Source organism: Saccopteryx bilineata, chromosome 6 (assembly GCF_036850765.1).
Source record: "Saccopteryx bilineata isolate mSacBil1 chromosome 6, mSacBil1_pri_phased_curated, whole genome shotgun sequence".
Taxonomy (NCBI): domain Eukaryota; kingdom Metazoa; phylum Chordata; class Mammalia; order Chiroptera; family Emballonuridae; genus Saccopteryx; species Saccopteryx bilineata.
In genome coordinates, this window is record NC_089495.1 from 168048105 (window position 1) to 168073322 (window position 25218).

Here is a 25218-nt window from a genome sequence, read left to right on the forward strand (position 1 = left end):
TCTCACAAACAGTATCCTGACTTGTTTCCAGCTAAATATTGTCCTTACGCCTCTTTTGGGGTCTGGGGCTGCAGGCTGGGGCTTTGTTCCTGGGGCTCAGGACCCTTTCCCCTCTGCTAAACTCACTTCCCACCACGCGAGTCTCTCCCTGCTGCCTTTCGCTCCGAGGAGCTGGGCAGCCCTCTCCGCGTTTCCACGTTTCCGCTTTTCCTACCAGTCTCTGTGTGGCTTCTTCAGCGTTCCTTGGTTGAAGAGTCCTTTTAGTTTAGTCCAAAGTTGGTTTTTCCAGATGATAGTTCATAAAATTAGTTTGTAATCCACTTTGGTTCTGGGAGGTAGATGTTGGTACGTCTGCTTACTCCAGCGCCATCTTGTCTCCTCCCTAAAATTTTTTTAAAATGATGTTATCCACTGTATTTTTTATACCTTTTACCCAGACTATTGTGTTTCTGAGATTCATGCATGGATTACAGAGCCACACATTCGGGGTCTGTGTCCAGGCCCTGCTAAGGAATTGCTGGGTGGCTTTGAGCAATTCACTTAGTCTCGCTCTCCTTCAACTTCTTTTCTGTACAATAGGGATCGTAACTGTCCCTGCTGTAGAGTTGTTGGAGAAATGAAGTTGAACAGATAAGTCTAGTGCACAGAATAGTGTATGTGGAAGTGCTCTGCAGTTTCAGCTGTTCATGTGCACATATGTGTACATATGCATGCACATGCATATCGTGTGACCAGTGTACATGAACCTCAAAGGCTCGACTCCCTCACCTGTATGACCGGTTGATGAGAAGGACTCTAAAGAGGAGCTGGGTTATCTGTTTTGCTTTGTTTTTGTGTCAGGAGAGACTAGTGTTCTGATGAACTCAGTGTGGAAAACGCTGGCCACAACCAAGTCTCCCCTAGATTGCTGTGCTCATTGTTACATAGAGATATCTTTTGTGAAAACAACAAACTACAAAGTGCATGTTGAGTAAAAGTTGTTATTATCATGGTTAAAATTATTTTAATGTAAATGAAGCCTGAGTTTTACTTTAAAATGTGTTTTTTCTATAACCAAGCAAACTTTGGTTTCTAGTAATCATAACATAAAAATTAACCAAAGTCTGATATTTTGGAAATTCCTGATGGAATAACATTAAAACTTCATACATTTTACATAGAAAAATGGTATTGGATAAAACTTTCATCTGTAAGATAGATAAGACCAAGAAGGATAATGTTAATGTGTATTTTAAAAATAGAATAATAAAGAAAAACAGTCCATTTATCTGTGAGTGAGTAACATATTGTCGTACAATGATGTGTGCTGTCCTTAAAAGAGAGTGGATGTATTTGCTCTGTCAGTGCTGATCAACCTGGTCCCTACCGCCCCCTAGTGGGCATTCCAGTTTTCATGGTGGGTGGTAGCAGAGCAACCAAAGTATAAATAAAAAGATAGATTTAACTATAGTAAGTTGTTTTATAAAGATTTATTCTGCCAAACTTAGCAAAAATCCGACATAAAGTACTTGGTAAGTAATTATTATTATATGCTTTAACTTGCTGTAACTCTGCTTTATAAATTTTATAAAGTAAAGTTACTTCCCTACTTTATAAATCACCATTACTGTGGAACCAGTGGGCGGTTAGAAAATTTTACTACTAACAGAGATACAGAAGTGGGCGGTAGGTACAATAAGGTTGACTACCCCTGCTCTCTGTATTCAAATCTGCCTGTAGTAGGAAACTTACAACAGCAATGAGAAAATGGTTGGCAAAGTCATGTGCTTAGTTTTATCAATTATTGGGTAGCAATTTGTACTTCTCAAATTTCTGTTTCTTTTTAAAGTGATTTAAAATTGTTTATATATAGTTATATATAGTGATTTTGAAGAGTAATAATTAAATTTATATGGGGTTTAACAGTTTATAAAGAACATTGAGACATACTTTGTAATTCTGTGTGGTAAGCAGGTCAAGTCTTACCACTTCTGTTTTAGAGATGGGGAAACTGAGTCTCAGAGAGCTCTTGTCTGGCTAGAAGGCAGGTGCCCACGTTAGAACTGGGTTTTTAAGTACTTTGACTCCACGCGCAGGCTGTCCTCTCCCTTCCAGGACACGCTGTTAAGATTACAGTGGCAAAACCCTTGAAACTCTTTGAGCATCATTGATGTGTTCACGGACTACACAGACTCCCTAAGGGGAGCTCATGGTGGCACTATTTAAGGCAATACTGAATCTTTAATAAGTTGAATTTATTTAAACAAGAACTAGTTTTAATTATTCTTATTGAAAAGAAAGAAAACTGGGTGATTACTTCTTTTGTCTGTCCTTCGGAAAGACTAGTTTTGATCTCATTTCAGAATATGCATGGGATAGCTCAATTTAATAATGTTACGTGAGGTAATTGTATATGATGCACTCTCTCTGTCATGATTAACTCCTCGAAATACTTAGTTCTTCTTTGAAATACTAATATAGAGAATCAGTACACTCAGTTCAATAGTTCATCTTGTCATCTGTGAAAAGGACAAACTGTAATGTGATAAGGTTTAAGGATTATCACAGTTCTGAATTTAACTTTCTGTTCTCAAGAGAAGGATTTCTTTATAAATGTACAAAATAAAACTCATGTTAGCCTGACCTTTAAGACATGCAAAAAGAGCCCTGGCCAGTTGGCTCAGCGGTAGAGCATAGGCCTAGCGTGCGGAGGACCCGGGTTCGATTCCCGGCCAGGGCACACAGGAGAAGCGCCCATTTGCTTCTCCACCCCTCCGCTGCGCTTTCCTCTCTGTCTCTCTCTTCCCCTCCCACAGCCAAGGCTCCATTGGAGCAGAGATGGCCCGGGCGCTGGGCATGGCTCTGTGGCCTCTGCCTCAGGCGCTAGAGTGGCTCTGGTCACAATATGGCGACGCCCAGGATGGGCAGAGCATCGCCCCCTGGGGGGCAGAGCACCGCCCCTGGTGGGTGTGCCGGGTGGATCCCGGTCGGGCACATGCGGGAGTCTGTCTGACTATCTCTCCCTGTTTCCAGCTTCAGAAAAATTAAAAAAAAAAAAAAAAAAAAAAAAGACATGCAAAAAGAATAATCAAACAGTTTGAGTGTATCTGTTTCTCATTGAATAATCCTACCAATTAGCAAATGCTTAGAACAATAAACTTGTTTCTAAACTCTTAAATTCTTTCATCACTGGCAAACTAACAGTTTAGTTTTTTATTTGCTTTCTCATGTAAATCATTTCATGTTTGCTGAAAATCACAGCTAAATTGTTATTTGTTTCAAAATGTACCTGGGACGAGTTGTAATGACATGTATGTAATTAAGAGATACGGACATGGAAGTGATCATGATGGAGGACGTTGGTGCTCACAGGTCCCTAGAAACAGGAGGCATGCAGGCTGTGCCGGTGCCTCACAGGGACTCACCAGAGTTTTTCAGGAGACAGTGGGAAAAGGGGGAACCTGGGGAAAGGCCTGTATTTCCATCTCCATGGGAAATGGACAGGGCAGATTTAGGATTGGCTGGTTTGAACAGTTTCAGCAGACTTGGAGCATAGAGGCTGGCTCTGGTTGCCCAGTAGCTGGCCCGGGGTTGGGGAGGACTGCAGTAAGGGGGTATATTGGCCTGAGGTGGAAGAACCAGGTAAAGGAGGTAGTTGGGAAGTCTCAAGTTTTAGACTGGGTAGTTTGCATATGAAAGGGATACTTCCTGGTGAGGTGTTTCCTGTCTGTAGGGATTAGTAACCCAGGGAAGGGCCGGCTCTTCCTGGTCTGGAGGTGCCAGATGCCTGAGCGTCAGTTGGCACCTGGATCAGTTTCGTTCTGTGGAGGAAATGATTTTGAGGATTGCTTATAACTTTATAGCTAAGAATCAGAATTGCTGCTGACCTCATTTCTCATTTAGCAAATAAGCTAGAAGTACTGATGCTCTAAGAAATAAAAATACGAATGTCATAGCCACATTTGACTTAATAGTTTACCAAGAGGACAGAGAACATCCTGATAGCAACAAATAATGTGATAATTGCTATGAGATTTGTTTAAGCCTAATCCGGAGGGACTCGAAACATTGAAGACACGAACAAAATCTGTCGATTCCACACCAAAGCTTTATTGTGTAGCTTGACCAAGCAATGGCAACTCCAACAGAAATCTGAGGGAGAGCACGCAGGCCCTTTGTTCTACTTACTTTTTATAGTTTTGTAAGTGGGAAGTACAGAAGCAAAAATTGCAATTAGGTGCCCTTTACCACTATTGGTTATAGTCATATGCCCTTTAACATGATAGGACCATGTTCAATTTGCAAGCCATACATCATTTTGGAGAAAACAAAATTTACAAGTCAACACAATGATAGAAAGATGTCTCTTTACATATTAAAAGACATTCCTATATTTTCTAATGTTTATCCGCCATCTCTTTGTCCAGAGTCACACACATTAACTATATGCATTCACATGGGAGAGGTAGTTTCCATGGGGACAAATGCCAGCAAATGTCTCATTACTATAAAAAAGGTTTATTTTGGCTTTTCTCTTCCTGTACCTGGCTAGCCATTCACCCCTTTCCCCACAGGCGTGGTGGAATGTCAGGAATCCATGTTTTCCTCCCCTTTGTATTTACAATACAATGCCAAGGGCCATCCTGGTTATGCCAATCACACAGTACAGAGATTATTCACAAAATTTCTCTGCATACCTTAACCCAAATTAATAAAATGTTCTTTAAGCCTTTTAAAATATTAATATTGATTCTGTAGCTTTTGGTACTTTTTAACACCTGCGGGGTGAGGTGGCGGTGGCTCCTCAGGGCTCCTCAGATTCATTTAAGAAAGTTGTAATCACGGAGATATAAAAATAGACTAATAGAATATAAAATGCGTAATGGATCCACCTGGGCATGGAATCATGATATTATCAGAGGTGGCCAGGGAAGGGTTTACTGTTCAACAAGTGACTGTGGAAGAGGTGTTTAGGCATATGGAAAAAACTAAATAGAATCCTGACCTTACAACAGGTTCAACAGTCAGTTCCAGGTGGATAAAATACTTAAATATCAAAAGGAAATTTTTTAAAAATTTAGAAGAAACTATCTTCTAAAAAATGTCTAAGACCTTGGGGTAGGGAAGATTTTCTTAAATGAGGTGTTTAAAAGAAGCTAACTGAAGGAAAATTATTAATCATTACTTTAACTTCAGCATAATTAAAACTTTCTTTTTATTAAGAGGAACTTGAAGAACTCTAAGGATGGCAGACCCTGCAGGGTGAAAGCCAGCGTTGGTCTTTCCTCTCCAGGTTCCAGGCAGAGCAGTGATGTGTTTTAAGATAAAGTTTAGTAGGAAATGGTATCCAACATTTTGGTTTATTGGGGAGGGGTCAGTGATCTTCCCCATGGAAGTAGGGGGTAGGGAGGTGGCATTATTTGTGTTCACAGCTGATTCTTGGCTCCTAGAACTAGACCTGACAGGAGAGGAACATTAGTAAATACTCGAGTCAGTGAATGAGTAAGCTATTCAGGCTATTTTTTTTTTTTTAGCTAAAAATAACAATTCAATTTTAACCTTTTTAATAGTAAAAACTATGTGAGATTCAAATATTGTTACAGGAACTTTTTCACAGTGTCTGCTTTTAGTTACAGCTGTGCACGTAAATTACATCACTCACCTGCCGCCAGAGCTGTGCAGAACTGGTTCGTCCGTCAGTGTGGTCTGCTGTTAGACACATTTTTGGCACTTTCACTAGGCTTCAGTATGCTCGGTTTGGTTGCTCACCTTTTGAAATCTTTAACACTACACCCTGGAAAGCAGATGAGGAAGGAGGGAAGGGCCAGGCTGTGGTGCTGGCAGGGAGAACAGTAGCCGGCCTGCTGCCTCTCCACTCTGGGTCTTCTTGTCCACGCCAGTTTCCTGTTCCCAGAATTAAGGTGTTTCAGTGGAACCTTTGGGTTTGTGTCTTTAGATTTCAAATCAAAAGGGAAATTCACTTCCAATGTGCCTGCTGTGTTTCTTCAACATTCTACCAAGCCTGCATAAAATTGCAGCTGTGTGAAATAATTTGGTCAAAAGTATCTCTTTTTACCACTTACCAAGACTTACTTTATGACTAAAATCTTTCCCATATTTGCAAACTTCTAAACTTTATAATGCTCTATTAAAATCATGTACCAGTATATGTTTGGAGAAAGGTGATATATTTTATTTGTTTGAATAAAAACGTTTAATAAACAGTTTAATAAAAAACGTCTTTTAATGGCCCTATTGCATTTAGCAATAATGAAATGAGAAAATACTAGGCTATCATACTAGCTTGCTCATGAAAAAGAAAAAGAAAACTAAATATTGGCACTTCTAAGGTGAACATGAAATTTTCTGAACTGTGTCGAATCAAGTGTTGCCTCACTCAGGAGCCTTCTACATATGAAATGTCAGCCTCTGGCCTGACCTGTGGTGGCGCAGTGGATAAAGCGTCGACCTGGAAATGCTGAGGTTGCCGGTTCAAAACCCTGGGCTTGCCTGGTCAAGGCACATATGGGAGTTGATGCTTCCAGCTCCTCCCCCTTCTCTCTCTCTGTCTCTCTTCTCTTTCTCTCTCTGTCTCTCCCTCTCCTCTCTAAAAAATGAATAAATAAAAAATAAATAAATAAATAAAAAATCAATACATAAAAAAAAAAGAAAGAAAGAAATGTCAGCCTCTGTTCCATCACTTATGCCACAAGTGCAATAATTTTGGGCAAAAACATTTCAACTCATTGAAATTTTGTTCACAGTAATATTGAGCACACAGTCAGTTCAAATACCAGGGCTCAACATATTTTGGTAATGTGATGGGGATGTTACTAGGATTTTATCGTTGACATATACATTTTCCAGAGAGCATGACAGTATTGAAACTTTTTCTCTGCGGGGTCCTTTCATAACTGAGAATGTGTTAGTTGGCAGATAGCAAAGATGTGCAGGTGATGAGGTACCTGGCCTTTCTCATGTGGTGGTGTTACTTAAGCAAAGCTCTCTTGTGATTGGAATGCTGGGGGCTGATCTCTATTTTGGATGGCTGCATTTTGGGGGTGGGGTTAGGGGATGAAACAAAAATATAAATTGTCTTATTCCCTTTTTTTTTTAACCTCTCAAGAGATTAAAGACATCATATTATTCTTTATGAGAAAAATAAATGCCATACCATGCTATGCTGTGTATTCATTGGGGGTCTTGTGTTGATTCATCAGCATTCATTAAAGTTTCATGGTGACCTTCTTAGCCTGACAGATGCTTGGCATTGCACTTACTTTATAGATTAAACATTAGGAAGATGGGTCTCTTCGGAGAACCCAGAGGCCCAGAGCCAGGCTTTTGCTCTCTGTAGCTCCTCTCTTTCAGGCACAGTGTTTAGGAATGCCATTTTGAATTAGATCTGCACATTTTATTTTGTCTCTTCAATAGGTTTTGTGGTACTTATGTGGGAAATACAGATGTGTTTTCCCCTAAGAAGGAACAGTGCCTCTGTATAAGGTCAGGCCTTTCCACAACACTGGGTCATCCTTATTAAATCTTTCATTTCAGTGTCCAATGTATTAAGTATGAGCATCTGTCTTGGGTGCAGGGAAGACTGCAGACATCTTGGATCTGCCCTGGCGCCTTGTCAGATTCACTGCTTCTTGCTCCTTGTTGGTGCTTGTGATCATTCCTCTACTTGAGTTCCTCATGTCCTCCAGTTGTGCTTCAGTTTTTTTGATTAGGCCTTAAAGGCACTGACAACATACGTACTCAGAGTGACACTCCGTGGGAGTTAATGATTGCCTAGAAATCAGTTTGTCTTTATTTGTGGGAAATTTGCGAGGCATAGTGGAAAGTGTTAGTAACAACTCTCAAAAACTGATGCAGTAAGAAGAAAAATATTAGATTCGAGAAGACTTACACAATATAATTAATGGAGATATTTATATATATATTGAATGGCTATATATAAAACTTTGAATTTAATTAAAATACACAGCTGATTTTTAAAAACACATGGAACATTTATAGAAATTGACCAACTACATCTTTAAGTAGGTCTCAGCAAATGTCATAGTTTGAAACTATACCATACTCTGTAAATGTTATATATTCACTTGTGAATGTTATGAAATAAATTAAGAACAAAAGAATGATAAAACAAAAAGACATTAAGAAACTATAAACTGCACTTCAGATAAATTAAGTACAAAAAGAAATTAACCTGACTAGGCGGTAGTGCGGTGGATAGAGCATCGGCCTGGGACATGAGGGACCCAGGTTTGAAACCCTGATGTCGCCAGCTTGAGCGCAGGCTCATCCAACTTGAGCGTGGGCTTACCAGCTTGATTGCTGGGTTGCCAGCTTGTGTGTGAGATCATAGCCATGACTCCATGGTCACTGGCTTGAGGCTGAAGGTTGCTGGCTTGAAGCCCAAGGTTGCTGATTTGAAGCCCAAGGTTTCTGGCTTAAGCCCAAGGTCATTGGCTTGAGCAGGGAGTCACTGGGGCTCAGCAGGGCTCAGCTGTAGTCCCCCCCTCCATCAAAGCACGTATGAGAAAGCAATCAATGAACAACTAAAAAGTACCACAATGAAGAATTGGTGCTTCTCATCTCTCTCCCCTCCTGTCTGTCCCTGTCTGTCCCTCTCTCTTTCTCTCTCGCTAAAAAAAAAAAAAAAAAAAAAGAAAATTAGAAATTAGAAGATATTTCAAACTGGACTACAATGGAAACTACATATCAAAAGCTCTCGAGTGTGGTCTGTGGTGGTGCAGTGGATGGAGTTTCGACCTGGAACGCTGAGGTCACAGGTTCAAAACCCTGGGCTTTCCCAGTCAAGGCACATATGAGTTGATGCTTCCTGTTCGTCCCTTTCCTTTCTCTCTCTAAAGTCAATAAATAAAATCTTTTAAAAAATAAGTTCTAAAATGTAGCTGAAGACTTATATGGAGGAAAACAAATGTGTTTAAGTGTTTATATTAGAAGAGAAAAATATTGATCTATGTATTCTGTTCAAAAAATTAGGGGAAAAGTGGTAGAGTACGGTTAATGTAGAGAAGTCAAAAGGGAACTTAAAAAGCAAAGAGCATCCTTGTATATGCTAGAGAAGACAGAAACAGCTGTTAAAAACAGTAAGACAGGCCCTGGCCGGTTGGCTCAGCGGTAGAGCGTCGGCCTGGTGTGTGGGGGAACCGGGTTCAATTCCCAGCCAGGGCACATGGGAGAAGCACCCATTTGCTTCTCCACCCTCACCCCCTCCTTCCTCTCTGTCTCTCTCTTCCCCTCCCGCAGCCAAGGCTCCATTGGAGCAAAGATGGCCCGGGCGCTGGGGATGGCTCCTTGGCCTCTGCCCCAGGCGCTAGAGTGGCTCTGGTCGCGGCAGAGCGACACCCCGGAGGGGCAGAGCATCGCCCCCTGGTGGGCAGAGCGTCGCCCCCTGGTGGGCGTGCCGGGTGGATCCCGGTCGGGCACATGTGGGAGTCTGTCTGACTGTCTCTCCCCGTTTCCAGCTTCAGAAAAAAAAAAAATACAAAAAAAAAAAAAAGACAAAACAAAAAAACCCAGTAAGACACATGGACAAGATCATTTAAGGAAAAAAGAAATATTGGGTTTAAAAAAGAGAACAGAACTACAAAAGCAATGTAAAAATTTAAAATAATATAGTAGGTTAATTTGAATAGATTTATAAAAACGGAAATTCCTTATTTTACTGAAGCTTCAAATAAATGAGAAACTGTTTTTTCCTGCCTATTCCAGGTACTGAAAAGAGAGAAAGCTCCCTAAGTTCTGTTATCTAATTTGTTTTACCTTGATAACGAAACCAGATAAAGTACGTATTTAAAAAGGAAAATTAAAGTCCATCTTAGTTAAAATTAAAAGCATATAAACAAAAGTCCTAAATAAAGCATTCACAAACAAAAATCCAAGAATATTGGTAAAGGTCCAAACACCAGAGTTAAGAAAAGTTAATTCCAGGAACAGAAATGAAAAAAAAAATCCATCATGAGAAAAACATCAGAAAAATTGCAATTAAATAACATTCTACAAAATATCTGATTACTCCTCAAAATTTTCAATGTCATCAAAAACAAGGAATATCCAAGAAAATGTCATAGCCAAGAGGAGGCTAAGGAAACATGACAATTAAATGTACTGTGACATCCTGGATGGAGTCCTGTAACATAATAAAGACATTCGGTTAAAATTACGAAAGCAATCTGAATAAGCATGGACTTTATAAAAATGTTTTAGTTTTCGTTCTTTAATGTAACAATGTACTATAAGTATATAAAATGTTTAACAAGAGAGAAATTCAGTATGAAGTATATGGGAATGCTATACTGTCTTAGTAATGTTTTATAAATTTAAAACTGGTCTAAAATATTAAATTGATTTTTTAGAAAGTAATTCAGGAGAAATATTGTCAAATAGAAATTTTTCACCTTAGTAATTTTACTCTGAATACATAAAGTTTCAAGAATTGGTCATTTTCATTACAGATAAAAGGCTCTGTGATGAAATCAAAGTTGTGTGTGCAGGGCTGACACACATTTTTCTCCATAGATAGCAGCGAGTGCCTTGCGGATGACTACAGCATCATCGCTGGAGGCAGCCTCACTGGTTGGCACCCAGACTCGGCCGCTGTGTTATGGCGAAGGATCTTGGGAATCCTCGGAGATGTGAATAACATCCAGTCACCCAAGATCCATGCCAAAGTTTTTGGCTATCTCTATGAACTCTGGTATAAACTAGCAAAGGTACTTTTGCTATGTTACCTTTTATTCTGATATGGAAAAACTGGCTTAGTTTAACATAAAAACTGTGTTGCAGTTCACTACTGAACATACCTTGGAACAAAAGTTTAGATTCTTTTGTTTGATTATCAAAGAATAAATAATACTGCAGTTTGTCATTTTATAAATATGGAAGTTAATGCATTTAATATCCTATAATATTAGAGGATATTAAAGAATAGGGTATTGTTCAGTAGTTTTAATTATTTTTTTTATAAAAGTGATACTGGTGAGTGAGACTTATTGTCAATGGTCTTATTTCTAGAGATGAACTGATTTCTACAAAAGTAGAATATTAGAGTGCATACAATTTTCATTCTGGCTTTGGTTTATAACATACATCTTCCTCATGTTACATATATATTTAAAAAATGTGATTCATTGTTTATACAGTGTAACCATCTCTTATCATTTATTTGGAGTTCAAGACTTCTCCAGATATTAATATTCAGGGAAAAACAATGCCCTAGTTTTGTGTTAGATCTAAAACCACAAATAGTAAGTTAGACACAATTCAAAAGGACAACAGATCTCACGACGAAAGAAAAACTTGTAAATATTGTAGATTCTCAACTTATACATATTATTGGAAACAACTGTTTGATCAGGGAATAGTATTGGGATATTGTTGGGGTAAACTGTGTTGCTTTCCCTAAAACTCTCCTTGGTGCGTTAGATACGGGACAATCTGGCAGTAAGCCTGGATAACCAGTCCTCGCCGTCACCTCCGGTCCTCATCCCGCCTCTCAGAATGTTTGCATCATGGCTGTTTAAGGCAAGTGGATATGCTTTATTCCTTTATTGTAATTTCCTATTCCTTTCTGAAGTTGACTTTTAAAAATGTAATTGCCCAAGACTGGATGCTTCAAAGACAGGCTGGGTCTTACTAAAGCCAGTGCATCCCTTCTCCCCCGTCTCCATAAACAACTCTTTTGGAAAACTGAGAAGTAATGACATGTTGAGATGCTCTTCTGTATGTAGAGTTGATTAAATCTTTAAACATCATCTTCTTGGCAGGCGACAACTTTGCCAAATGAATATAAGGAAGGCAAACTACAAGCCTATAGACTGATCTGTGCCATGATGACCAGACGCCAGGATGTTCTGCCAAATTCAGACTTTCTGGTGCATTTTTACCTTGTGATGCATCTGGGATTAACCAGCAAGGATCAGGTATCTGTTACTCCTTTATATCATGATAGCCTATTATTTGGAAAATGCATATAACTCTTCACAGGTTAAATTGGGGTTTATGCAAATACATCAGAAATGTTAAAACTCTCAGTAGTTTTGACTTTTTTACACACAACAGCACACTGGTCTTTCAATGTAAATCAGATTTTACCACATCCCTGTTTCTTCTCCCCACTGACTTTGAATTTTATTCTAGGGCTTGTACTCTTCTATATGATCTAACCTCTGCCTATGTTGTCAGCCTCAAAAATACTATTTCAACCACTTTTTGTCAGAGTTTCACATTACTAGTATTTGAAGAAAATGATTCTGGTCATTTAAAAATGTTTGAAAACTATTGTTTTCAAAGTTAGGATGTTTTTGCGGAAGACCCATAAATTGGGGGTCCTGATATTTCTTGATAAGGAGTTATTTTAATTTTTCCCACAAAGAAATATGATTGGTGGGTAAGATGAAACCAAGAGGCCAAAGAGCCACTCTCCATAGCCCCTCCTTGTAGACCTGGGTATGTGGGGTGGGATGTGGCCAGCTGCTGGCCACCCTCCCTGGAGAGGTCCCCTGCCAGTGGGCAGTGGGTGGCGAAGGGGACCGGGAGCACTCTGACTCTGTATTTTCTGTGGGAATATCAAGCAGTCAACTGCTATGATTTGTTTATGTTTCAGAGATTATGCTGGACTGTGTTGGGAGGATGTAATTAAAAATGTGACCGTGGTAGGATAGAGGAGGAGGTTTGGCCTGGAGACAGATAGTCATTAGGAAGTGGTTAAATAGATGTAGATTTTATTAAATAATGAGAACTAAGATAGTAGCACTGGAGATGGAAAGAAGGAATAGAAAAGATTTAAGGAATTAAGGCATTTACTTTTATCCCTTGGTCATCTTTACCAGTGTGAGGTATGAGGAGTGTTTTAGAATTTACCCTTTAAATTGTAGATACTTGTTCGTGAACTTGAATCAATCATGAACTCTAAGTAGCCATCCTTTCTGTATTTCTTTATTCTTGAATATGTGATGCAGACACACAGACTTTTTGATATCCCTAGGCTCCATACATGTAAGAGGTCATTCTCCTGATTGACCAACTTTCCTTTGTTGCTTCAGAATATACTTGAACCTTCCTAACCAAACTCTTGAGATATATTCCCTGATAAACAATCTGAGCTTTAATCTTGAGCTTTTATCTCAAGTAATAGTCATGCTGACCTTCTGAGTTGTTTTTGTCACATTTGCTCCAGTTTCAGCATTGTAAAGGACAGTGATGTGTCAGGCTGGACTTAGACCGACCTATGTCTTGTTTATTTCCCAAATACAAGTCGAAATAGACATGAAAGTAGATCTGTTCCTGCTTTGTGCTCAGATATGTTGCAGCCACATTGCAGGTGGAAGCATCTTTTGCAGAATGGTGCAACTTGGGTCATGTCGAAGAGTAAGGTATAAATAGGGAAGAGAATGAACTCAGATTAATCATGAGACCCCTAAGTGACAGAACCAAGAAAGGAAGGTGGAGTTCACAGTGCTGTTCTTGAAAGCATATTGTGCAGAAAATAATTTACTTGGAAATAATAATCAATTGTACAGTCTTCTCACCTAATAAAAACAAATTTGAAGTCAGCAGGAAGTGGTATTTCCAGAATAAGTTTTCTAGAAAGTCATATAAATAGATGTCAGTTGAGAATTATGAATTATGTTTCTATTTTAAAGTGTGTTAGAGTGAAAATGAAACGGTAAAATGAGATAAAATGAGTTAACATCCGATGACCAAAAACAATATTTCAAAAGCCAAGATTTTACAGTGTAGAAAATGTTTCCAAATTTAGACTTAAAATAATTTTCACTTTTTAATGTATACCATGTTTTTTGTTAATTTGATCTTTTATAGTTCATGGTAAAATGTGTAAATCTTAAATAATGGCCCGTTGCTAGCAGTATTTCCAATGTTCAGACTTCTAAGACAAAACAGGGTATCATATATCTCTGTTTTATATCTGCCTGTTGCTGAGGCCATTAGAAGTCTGAATTTCTTTATGTTTAATAGAATTGACTGTTTTGCTTTACCTTTTACAATTATTGGTATATGTTTTAGAAGCCCTGTATGCCAAACAGAGCTTCTAAATAAACTATTTTCTTTGCCAGTAGTACTCAGAAGACCTTCTAATGAAAGAAAATTTTCTCATTTAAATAAGAAATATCTCTGGTTATCAGTTTAACTTTGGGTTCACATGCCTAAGTAGATCATAGTGGCTGTTCCAGAATTCATGTGTACTTCTGGAAAGACATGTTCTATCAATTATAAAAAGAAAAGAAAGCCTTTAAAATAGTGCAGTTAAATTCAGTTTTTCAATTGGCCAACTGAGCCCCTGCGGCGAGTGCCAGTTCAGGGCCCGCTTCAGTCCTGTGAGAGCTCTCAAACAGCCACACTCTTCTGTAGTCTGGAAACAAAGGCTTTCTTCCTGCGGAGAGAACTTTATAAAATTTTCTAACTTTTTAATAAGGTAGGTAATAGCAAATAATTTTAATAAATTTTAATATTGATTATTCCCGGAAATAAACTCCAAGGTTACTTTCTTCCTTTCTCCTCTGGGTGGCACACTTGTCTGCTCGACGCTGAGCTGTGTGGCTCAGGGACCACCACTGCGCTTTAAAATTTGCCTTAAGACCCGGGCCCCTGTGAACATCATGGTGTGGCATGGTCATTTTACACGTTTTCCTAAATCTGAAAGTTTTCAAGTTAGTAGTGACTAATAAAGTGTTGATTTTGAAATAAGCTCTAAGGTGTTATTCTTTTCTTCAGGTAGAAGGGTACTTATATTAATTGAGGATTTCATTCAACTAAAAAATAACTACTTATGAAATAGATGTCTCACAGATTGTGTTCTGTAATAGAATCATGTAAACTCATGGCTTTATTTGATACAGCGATTTTCAACTGGTGTGCTGCAAGAAGTTTTAAAATGTGCAACACCTGACTAGTCAGGAGCACTGCCCTCTTTTTCCTGAGATTGTCAAAAAAAAAAAAAAAGACAACAGGTAACAAAGCAATAGACATCCAATGTGAATGAATGAAAATTATACCTATTTTTTTTTGCCAGATCAACAAAAAATACATATTTTGGTGGGCTGCAGAATTTTAGTAATTAGTTTATGTGTATCATGAGATGGAAAAGGTTGAAACTTGCTGATCTAATATGATAGCAAATTAATTATGTAAAATAAATTACCTTTTTTTTTGTTACCTGTTTTTAATATTGGTTAGATCAGTTTTAGCTATTCTGATAACCTAATAATTTAATAATAGCTAAGACAATGACCTTATCAAATAGCATTGTCCACAGTGTAAGCTTGTGGTTTATTAGCATGATTAAGACAAATACTTTGAAATAGCTTTATTTTTCCTCAACTATGAATTTTTCAAAAATTGATTCTGTTACTCATTTAGGAAGAGATTCAGGATCATAAAGATTCTCAAAATAACTAAAAATTCTGAATGAAATTTGGGGTTACTTGTGGGACTGCCAGCCTGCTTACAGAGAGGTCTTCCAGGTGGCGTCCCTCTGCTCAGCTCCTTTGCGCCGGGTGTCTATGGGGGGCTTGTTTCCCCAGTACCCCCCACAGACTCCGCTGAGAACTACATGATCTTGTTCCCTTCATTCTTCTCTGCAGTTCAGTTAAACATCATGACCCACTGAATAAATAACTAAGGTTCAAAAAATACTGAGAAATTTTTTGCCCAAAGCCACATATTCTTTAAAGAGACTATTAGATGTCAGGCAGACCTGGCTTATTCCACAGGGTATGCCTGTTTTATTGATTCATAGCTAACAAGTGGGTCAAACAGTCCCTGGTCCTAGGACCCCCCACCCGTCTCGTTTCACCCGGGCTCTGCCTTGGCCTCACCCCTCCTCAGAATTCTCATGTTGGGATACCATCACCCACCCACTCGCAAATGCCTTTCCAGGGCGGCCCTCCTGATCCATCGCCGTCTCTCGGCTTCTCTGCTGAAGCTGTCCCTGGGTCTCCTTAGGTTTCCCTAATGCTGAAGCAGATTCTTCACCTCAGTCTTCCCAAAAATTTGGACATGAAAGGAGTTGTGATTTGGATTTATTAAGAACAGTTCCTATTAATTTCATTATTATTTAAAACATATGGAAAGATCAATATGTGTGAAATGGAAAAGGACATTTGAGGAAAGGAATTTTATTTTCATGTTTCTGAGAGCATATATCAAAGCCTGGAAAGTTTTCTTTGCTTAAAATAAGTAAGCTATTTTTTAACAATGACTTACAGATTTAACGTCTTAATGAAATGTGTCTGTTATACATCAAAGTTAAATTCTATTTTAAATGAAAATCTTACATTAAGGCAGAATTATTGTTGAAAATTTACATGTGGAAATTTGGGGAAATGTAGGTCTTTGTAATTTTCATATATATTGTCATATTATCCTTTTTTGAAACACACTAGAAGAGCATGAGATCTCTCTTAGCTGAAGGAATACGTATTTTTCTACCCCGAGGTAACGATCTAGTTACAAATTGACATCATAATAATATAGAGTTGTGATACAGTGTAGTATAGTGTGAAAGAGTGTAACCATTGGGCGTGGACTTCAGGACAGTCGGTCAGAGCTTCAGTCTTGGCCGTGCCCAGACTCAGGTCGTGTGACCTCAGTGTACCTTGGCTCCCCTCCCTGTAGCATGAGGCACTAACAGGGCCTGTTTGACAGCCTGAAGGAGGTAAACTGTGTAATGCACTGACCTGGACACACAGCCCTCAGTAGGTGTGACCTTAGAAGACACTGAAGAGGGCGAGGAGAAGGGCAGCAGCAGCTTGAGGAACTAAGTTATTTTTCTGATACCTTAGATACTGACGTTTTTTTCTTTGCCCACTTATTCTCTTACTTTTGAACACAATGATTTGACTAAAAATGTAAGTTGCCGTTGTTGAATTTCCGAACATGTGGAGAAATAACCTCTTTGCACACTATAGATGAAACATAGTAATGGTGTGTGGGCATAACCCTTGTGTGATTCAGAAACTTCCTGTGTGAGCCTGGCCATTGCTCACTTTGTCCCCGTTGCCCACCCACCTGGGTTGCCTCATGATTGTTGGAAGTGAGAAAGCTGGACCCCGTGTTTCCCCGGCTCCAGGCAGCTGGGTTGACAGTGCCCAGGTTGCATCTGGCAGAGGCCCCTGCGTGGCCCTGGAGAGCAGACGTGGGTGTGGTGGGCGGCAGCTGTGGTGGGCATCCTGCTCAGGCACCTGCCCGCTGGCGACAAGAGCAGGCAGCCGCATCTTTGCAGGGCCTGCTGGGGGCGCCTGGGTGTTCTGCTGGCCACCTTGTTCCTGACTGCGGAGGGTTCATGGTTGATTCCCTGCACTTGTAGAAATTCTATGAGCCATCTCTGCCCTGATAGAAATCTCTTTCATCTAAACCTCAGCAGAGCAGATTCTGTTGTCTGAAAGCAGGAACCTGGCGAGGCAGTGACTGCTGTACAAGTGTTGTCCTAGGCTCTGCGATACACGATCCGCATGGTTCGTATTGCAGCTGTTGAATGCACTTGGAGCGTTTCTTTTCTTTTTCCTTTTATTTTAGTTACTGTCTTTGTAGCCAAAAATAACTTGTTTTAGGAACTTTTTGCTTTCACTTCATATTTTAATGAACTCTTTGCTTTATCAGTGTTAAAGACACATAATTTTAAAAGTCATATATAAAGTAATATTCTATCATAGAAGTCAAAATAGTTGTGATTTTCTTAACAGATGTTACAAACTCCTCTCCTGCAATATATGATGGAATAATATAATAATAAACAGTCATTTGTTAAAAATCTCAAGGGGCCCATCCTCAGTGAGCATAAGACTCAGCAGTGAGCTGTGAAAGCAAGGTGAAGGGATGGTACTTGTAAATTGGCCATACCTGACTCTTTTAATAACCCCAGACAGCCTGTATCATGCAGTGATATGTAATCATTGCATCACCTCTTCTCAAAGAATTGTTCTTTGCTGAAAATTTACTTTTAACTAGAATCTTACATGTTAGATACACATAAATCTGTAAATATATTTAAGGCTAAACATAAATGAGTATTCAGTCTTAGAGAATGAAGAATTAAGATGGCAAAGGGGGTACCTTGTTTATCTCATGTACAAGGAAATCTATACTTCATCTGTGTATAGCAATTATTTTTAACCAGTGTTTGAATTTATGTGATTTCAATTCAATGCTAACAGGATAAAGTGCATATTTATAAATTTAAAGGTCCAACAGATGTGTAGAGGATTAAATATTAATCTTGATGTGTATCAGTAGAGGAACTTTAGAAGGCTAACTTAAAAGCTTCATTTAAAAAGAATTTTTAGGCCCTGGCTGGTTGGCTCAGTGGTAGAGCGTCGGCCTGGCGTGCGGGGGACCCGGGTTCGATTCCCGGCCAGGGCACATAGGAGAAGCGCCCATTTGCTTCTCCACCCCCACCCCCTCCTTCCTCTCTGTCTCTCTCTTCCCCTCCCGCAGCCAAGGCTCCATTGGAGCAAAGATGGCCCGGGAGCTGGGGATGGCTCCTTGGCCTCTGCCCCAGGCACTAGAGTGGCTCTGGTCTCCGCAGAGCGACGCCCCGGAGGGGCAGAGCATCGCCCCCTGGTGGGCAGAGCGTTGCCCCTGGTGGGCGTGCCCGGTGGATCCCGGTCAGGTGCATGCGGGAGTCTGTCTGACTGTCTCTCCTCGTTTCCAGCTTCAGAAAAATACAAAAAAAAAAAAAAAATTAAGAATTTTTAGACCTGACCTGTGGTGGCGCAGTGGATAAAGCGTCAACCTGGAAATGCTTGAGGCTCCCGGTTCAAAACCCTGGGCTTGCCTGGTCAAGACACATATGGGAGTTGATGCTTCCTGCTCCTCTCCCTTCTCTCTCTCTCTCTCTCTCTCTCTCTCTCTCACTCTCCCCTCTCTATAATAAATAAATAAATAAATCTTTAAAAAAAGAATTTTTAAAAAATCTATAGGGTTGTACAATGAGTAAAAATAGGACTAATTCTAGGCCTTATTCCTAAGGTTTTTTAAGAATGGGGAGATGTATCTTTCAAGACTGCAGGGTATAAGACAGCTTCAGGATATATTCATCATTTGACTTTTACAATGAAGCTTCATATTGGAAGCTAAAAGACCTGGTGAGGACCCTGACCAGTGGCTTGGATAGAGTGTCAGCCCAGTATATGGACATCTCAGGTTTGATCCCTGGTCAGGGCATACAGAAGAAGTGACCATCTGCTTCTCTCCCCTTTCCTCTCCCCTTCTCTCTTTCCCTCCCATAGCCAGTAACTCAATTGGCTCTAGCATGGCCCTGGGCACTGAGGATAGCTTGGTTGGTCCAACCACGTCAGCCTCAGGCACTAAAAACAACTTGGTGCTTGAGCATCAGCCTAAGACAGTTACTGGGTGGATCCTGGTCGGGGCACATGTGGGGAGTCTGTCTATCTCTACTCCTCTCATTAAAAAAAAAAAAAAAGAAGACCTGGTGGGTGCTAGATTCAGCCCACTGGCCATAGTGACTTGCCTGACCAAGGGAATGAGCTGCCTGGTCAAGTGAATGAGCTGGAACTGAGGACCTCTAAGGTCCCCTCCTATTGGAGCCTCTGATTTATTTTAAGGCATTTTATTATTAGGGTCACACTGTTCTTTATTAAGTGTGGGAAAAGGTTCGAAAAGCTTTGCACTGGGGTAGTTTTTCTCGCCATGGTCAAGACCTAATCGGGTTCTAAAGGTATGCACAGTGGTCTGATGCACATAAATTGATGTCTTATAGTATCTGCAACCTGTGCAGAGGACCACATTAGCGACACACCAGTTAGAGGAATTTTAGTGTTGAATACTCCTGTAGTTAAGGTAGTTTGGAAGGACTCACAGAGGAGTTGAAATTTGAGCAGGATTTCAAGGATGAATAGGACTTAGATGGTGGGACAAGAAGCAGGGGGAGTTTTACATGTCAGAGACACAGACCTTCTCCAGCCATGTTCAGGGAACAGTGACCACAGTGACTGATTGAGTGCCAGATGTGTGCGTGGAGGCGGACCCAGGTAGTACTGCAGAGCCCTGGTTCAGAGTCTTTCTTATGAGATGGATAACGGGAGCTGTTGAAAGTTTTTGAGCACAACACTCAACATGACAAAAAAGCATTTTATGAAGTTTAAGCTAGAGTCATGATGTGGGAAGGATTATAATCAGCAGAGAATGACGACGATTAGCAGAGAAAGAGAACCACTGTAGGAGTCCAGGGGCAAGGGCATGAGGGCCTAACAAGGACTGAGACATAGACAGGGTTTGTGCGTGTATGTAAATTTACTTATTTATGTGTGTATACATACGTATACGTGTAATGTACTTGTATGCATATGTGTTTTGTGTATATTGTGTGTGTGTGTGTATAAAGTTCTTTGGACAGGTAAAATGCAGTGTTGAGTAAGTGCCCTGAGAAGGTAGAGCCTCCTGGCATGATTCCCAGTATCTCTCACAGCACAGGTTGATTCAGAGAGGCAAGAAGCTAAATTGAGGGAAGGTGGGTGGACAAGGAAGGATGTGACCCCTCTCTCCACCATGGGCACTATAGCACAGGGCTGGCTAAAGGCATACAGAGGACATACCGGGGGGAGTGGAAATGGTGGTACGATTGCCAGGTACATTTTCTCTCCACTTAAGAGAACATGTTTTCTATTCTGTTGGAATTCAGACGGTTGATATGCAAACTGTTAATATTTTTACAGTTGTTACTTAAGCTTCTAAAGGGATCTTATATTTTTGTTAGCCAATATTGTTAGTTTGTTTTTTAGAGTAATTTGACACTTAAAAAACAAACTTTTCTAAAAGTACAATTTATATTAGTTTGAATTTATTTATATTAGTGAGATTTTTATTGACTATAAAGGTTTACTGGAGCAATAAACACAACTTTCAAGGTGACTTGGGTTTGAAGAATATCGACAAAGATATGTAGTATATGTTGTCAGCCTTGTCCTGACATATTACTAAGTTATGACAGTTCTTACTATGTGCTTACTGTATAAGTTCAGAGTGATGAAATGTGGAATCTATCAAATGGTTAGTGTTGTGCCATCAAGTAATACACAGTGGTTTCTGAGTGTTTCCTATAATTTTTCAGGAGAATGTACAAGCTATGGATTAGCCAAATTTTTATCAATAAAAAATTTAATGTACTTTGTTCGGCCATCAATGGCTGTGAGACTTTAGATATTGCCCCCAAATAATATACTGGCAAGTTTTTTTTTTCTTTTACAGCTGTAAAACCAATAATTATTTTCCCCAAGCTACCTAAATAAGGGAAGTAGAACTATGTAGAAGGTAGCAGATGGCTGAGGTTCGGTTATGGGTTTAACACATGTGCAGTGAACTTGTTTCACAGCTTTAAGGACGGTAAGATGATAGCACAGGAGGCTGATCCAGAGGGAAAGACTACCCCAGAGGCAGAAACTGGAGTTCTGTTTGAATTCTCCTCTTTGGAGTTAAAGGTGTAAAGACTTCTTTCAAGTAAATGCTATCAGTGAAAAAATGAATTGCGTAGAGATAGCCATAAGTGTTTAATAAGCACATGCTACATGAAGTAAAGCTTAAAGTGCAATGTAATAGCTCAGTATGTGTATGGAAATAGGAAGATTTATTTCCTTGCTAAATTGTTATGCCTGGTATAGCGTGTGTGCTGGCCTGAAACTGTCAGTAGGGGAAGCGTTCTTCTGGCCTGAGGTCTCTCTGGAGGGACACTGGCTGTGGCCTCTGCGCTCTTCCTTCGCAGACACACTGGAGCTATCTGGTCCTGTCCCAGGCACCGCAGGCACTCAGTAAATGTGTTGATTGACAGGACATTTTTTTCTTTTTTAAAAATTTTATTTAGAAAATTCAACTTAATGAGGTGACATCAATCAGTAAGAGTATATAGGTTTCAGGTAAACATTTCTATAGCACTTGAAAAGGAAGACCTTAAAACCACGTGGCCTCATGGGGAAGAAAGGGTGATCAGAGTAGCTGAGCAGAACCATCTGGTGGGTAGAGGCCAGGGTGGCCATTAAACTTCCTCTGACACACAGGCCCAAGACGGAGACTTTACCATCCAGCGTGCACACAGTGCACAAGCTCAGAAACCCTGTTCTGAAGAGGACTGTGCAGATGACACCAGGGAGGAGAGGCAGGCAACATAAATTACATGACAAACTCATTAGTCAAAGGAAGTAGAAAAGACTTGCCCTCTCAGTTTAACCAAGGAAAATAAAATATACACAAATGCAACCGGGGAGGTTCATATGAGAGAGGCAAATATTCAGGTCAAACTATATAAAAATTTCCAATATTGAACTGCTTTTAAAAAAAGGGGGTGGTAATTTTTTAAATTCTGCATTTATATTTTTAAAATCAGTATAGGAAGTAAAACATGGAGTACTCTGGTTAGTGAGTGTTAAATATGAAACCTGCCAGAGCCTGATTTTGTGTGGAGCCCAATCCAAGTGAGTGGGGTCGTCTGCACCCCCAGAGCCGAGGCCCGCAGAGCCGAGGCCTGCAGGCTGGTGGGCCCATGTGGTCCTGCCCCCACGCTCACTGCGCTCTGCTCCAGTCACTGAGAGGAGGGGCTTGCGTGGCAACGGCTGGCACGTGGGCACTGATCACTTCTCCCTCCCAGTGGGCGCCCATCACTTCTCCCTCCCAGTGGGCGCCGATCACTTCTCCCTTCCAGTGGGCGCCGATCACTTCTCCCTCCCAGTGGGCGCCCATCACTTCTTCCTTCCAGTGGGCGCCCATCACTTCTTCCTTCCAGTGGGCGCCCATCACTTCTTCCAGTGGGCGCCGATCACTTCTCCCTTCCAGTGGGCGCCCATCACTTCTTCCTTCCAGTGGGCGCCGATCACTTCTCCCTCCCAGTGGGCGCCCATCACTTCTCCCTTCCAGTGGGCGCCCATCACTTCTCCCTCCCAGTGGGCGCCCATCACTTCTTCCTTCCAGTGGGCGCCCATCACTTCTTCCTTCCAGTGGGCGCCCATCACTTCTTCCTTCCAGTGGGCGCCCATCACTTCTCCCTTCCAGTGGGCACGGATCACTTCTCCCTCCCAGTGGGCGCCGATCACTTCTCCCTCCCAGTGGGCGCCGATCACTTCTCCCTCCCAGTGAGCGCCGATCACTTCTCCCTCCCAGTGGGCGCCGATCACTTCTCCCTCCCAGTGAGCGCCGATCACTTCTCCCTCCCAGTGGGCGCCCATCACTTCTCCCTCCCAGTGGGCGCCGATCACTTCTCCCTCCCAGTGGGCGCCCATCACTTCTTCCTCCCAGTGAGCGCCGATCACTTCTCCCTCCCAGTGGGCGCCCATCACTTCTCCCTTCCAGTGGGCGCCGATCACTTCTCCCTTCCAGTGGGCGCCGATCACTTCTCCCTCCCAGTGGGCGCCCATCACTTCTCCCTCCCAGTGGGCGCCGATCACTTCTCCCTCCCAGTGGGCGCCGATCACTTCTCCCTCCCAGTGGGCGCCCATCACTTCTCCCTCCCAGTGGGCGCCGATCACTTCTCCCTCCCAGTGGGCGCCCATCACTTCCTCCTTCCAGTGGGCGCCCATCACTTCTCCCTCCCAGTGGGCGCCCATCACTTCTCCCTCCCAGTGGGCGCCCATCACTTCTCCCTCCCAGTGGGCGCCCATCACTTCTCCCTTCCAGTGGGCGCCGATCACTTCTCCCTCCCAGTGGGCGCCCATCACTTCTCCCTCCCAGTGGGCGCCGATCACTTCTCCCTTCCAGTGGGCGCCCATCACTTCTCCCTCCCAGTGGGCGCCCATCACTTCTCCCTCCCAGTGGGCGCCGATCACTTCTCCCTTCCAGTGGCTGGAGCCACATCTGTGTGGGAAGCGGGATCAGGCTGTTTGTTGGACTTCCAGAGTGGGGACCGATGTGAGATTCCCGCTCACCACCAGAGACACTTTTAATCCCGTGTCCTGTTCAGGTACGGACGGTGACAGATTTGAGATTTGTGAGCCTCAAACTCTAGAGCAGGGGTAGTCAACCTTTTTATACCTACCACCCACTTTTGTATCTCTGTAAGTAGTAAAATTTTCTAACCACCCACTGGTTCCACAGTAATGGTGATTTATAAAGTAGGGAAGTAACTTTACTTTATAAAATTTATAAAGTAGAGTTACAGCAAATTAAAGCATATAATAATAATTACTTACCAAGTATTTTATGTCGGATTTTTGCTAAGTTTGGCAGAATAAATCTTTATAAAACAACTTACTATAGTTAAATCTATCTTTTTATTTATACTTTGGTTGCTCTGCTACCACCCACCATGAAAGCTGGAAGGCCCACTAGTGGGCGGTAGGGACCAGGTTGACTACCACTGCTCTAATGTATCTATCCAAGGCTATTTGGCTTGGCTGTCTCACGGGTAGCCTGGGCAAGAGGGACATTTCCCTTAGAGATTTTGCCCTGGCCTTGCACTTAAGTTGCTGCATTCTTAAGTCAGTGACCACATAGCCTTTTCTGGCCTGAGCTTCTTGTTTTGTAAAATAAGGTCATTGCGGCTCTCTCTGGGACCTCGGAAAGGTACGGACAGGTAGGCCTGTAGCACGCACTGGTTGCGGTCGTTGCAGAAGAGATTCGTTGTTTGAAATTTCACTTGTTGACCTGCAGGACTGTCTTTTCCCATTGAGAATTCTGTGAAGGTTTTAAGAAAATAAGAGCTGACAGAGAGAGATGGCTTCTAGCAGCATCAGGTTCTAAAGAGTGCTGAGGGAGTGCCGCTGTAACTTCCATTTAGAGAGGAGCAATTTTTGGATATAAAAGATCAGAAATCCTGACTCTGGTTTATAACCCATAAAGGATAAATAGGCTTGAATACAAGAAGATAACATTAGGCAAAGCATTTTATATTGCAAGTTTTGTTTCTGTGAGAAAGTGCTCTCCCTAGGGGAAATAATCCTCTGTCTGTAGATTTCTTTTCAGTGCATGACAATAAGTGGTCGTGTGCTAATTGCAGACTGTTCTGCTGCTGGTGCTGTTTACTGGGATGCATTGTAGAGTGTTGTTTTCTATAGAAACAATAAACAGTTTTCCTTTTATTCTTCCATGGAAAAATATTCTTTGATAGGTATTTGTGAGCTAGAGGAAGTTGAGCACAAGAGAACACTCTGCATGGCTGTCCCCGACCCCTAAGCGGTCATTGCTGGAAGGGCCCTCCCAACAGCTGACCTGGTACCTGCATCCAAGTCAACTCTTGAGAAGTTTTTC

At 41.3% G+C, this 25218-nt stretch overlaps 1 protein-coding gene across 2 annotated transcripts in view; it reads left to right on the top strand.

Moving 5' to 3' along the window:
• The window catches only part of RALGAPA2 (Ral GTPase activating protein catalytic subunit alpha 2), a 386122-nt gene that overhangs the window by 179536 nt on the left and 181368 nt on the right, over window positions 1–25218 (top strand). For both annotated transcript variants that reach the window (XM_066237690.1, XM_066237692.1), the window contains 3 exons: window positions 10531–10724; window positions 11437–11535; window positions 11778–11933. In XM_066237690.1, coding sequence (XP_066093787.1) covers window positions 10531–10724; window positions 11437–11535; window positions 11778–11933 — 449 coding nt within the window. The remainder of the gene's footprint in view (window positions 1–10530; window positions 10725–11436; window positions 11536–11777; window positions 11934–25218) is intronic.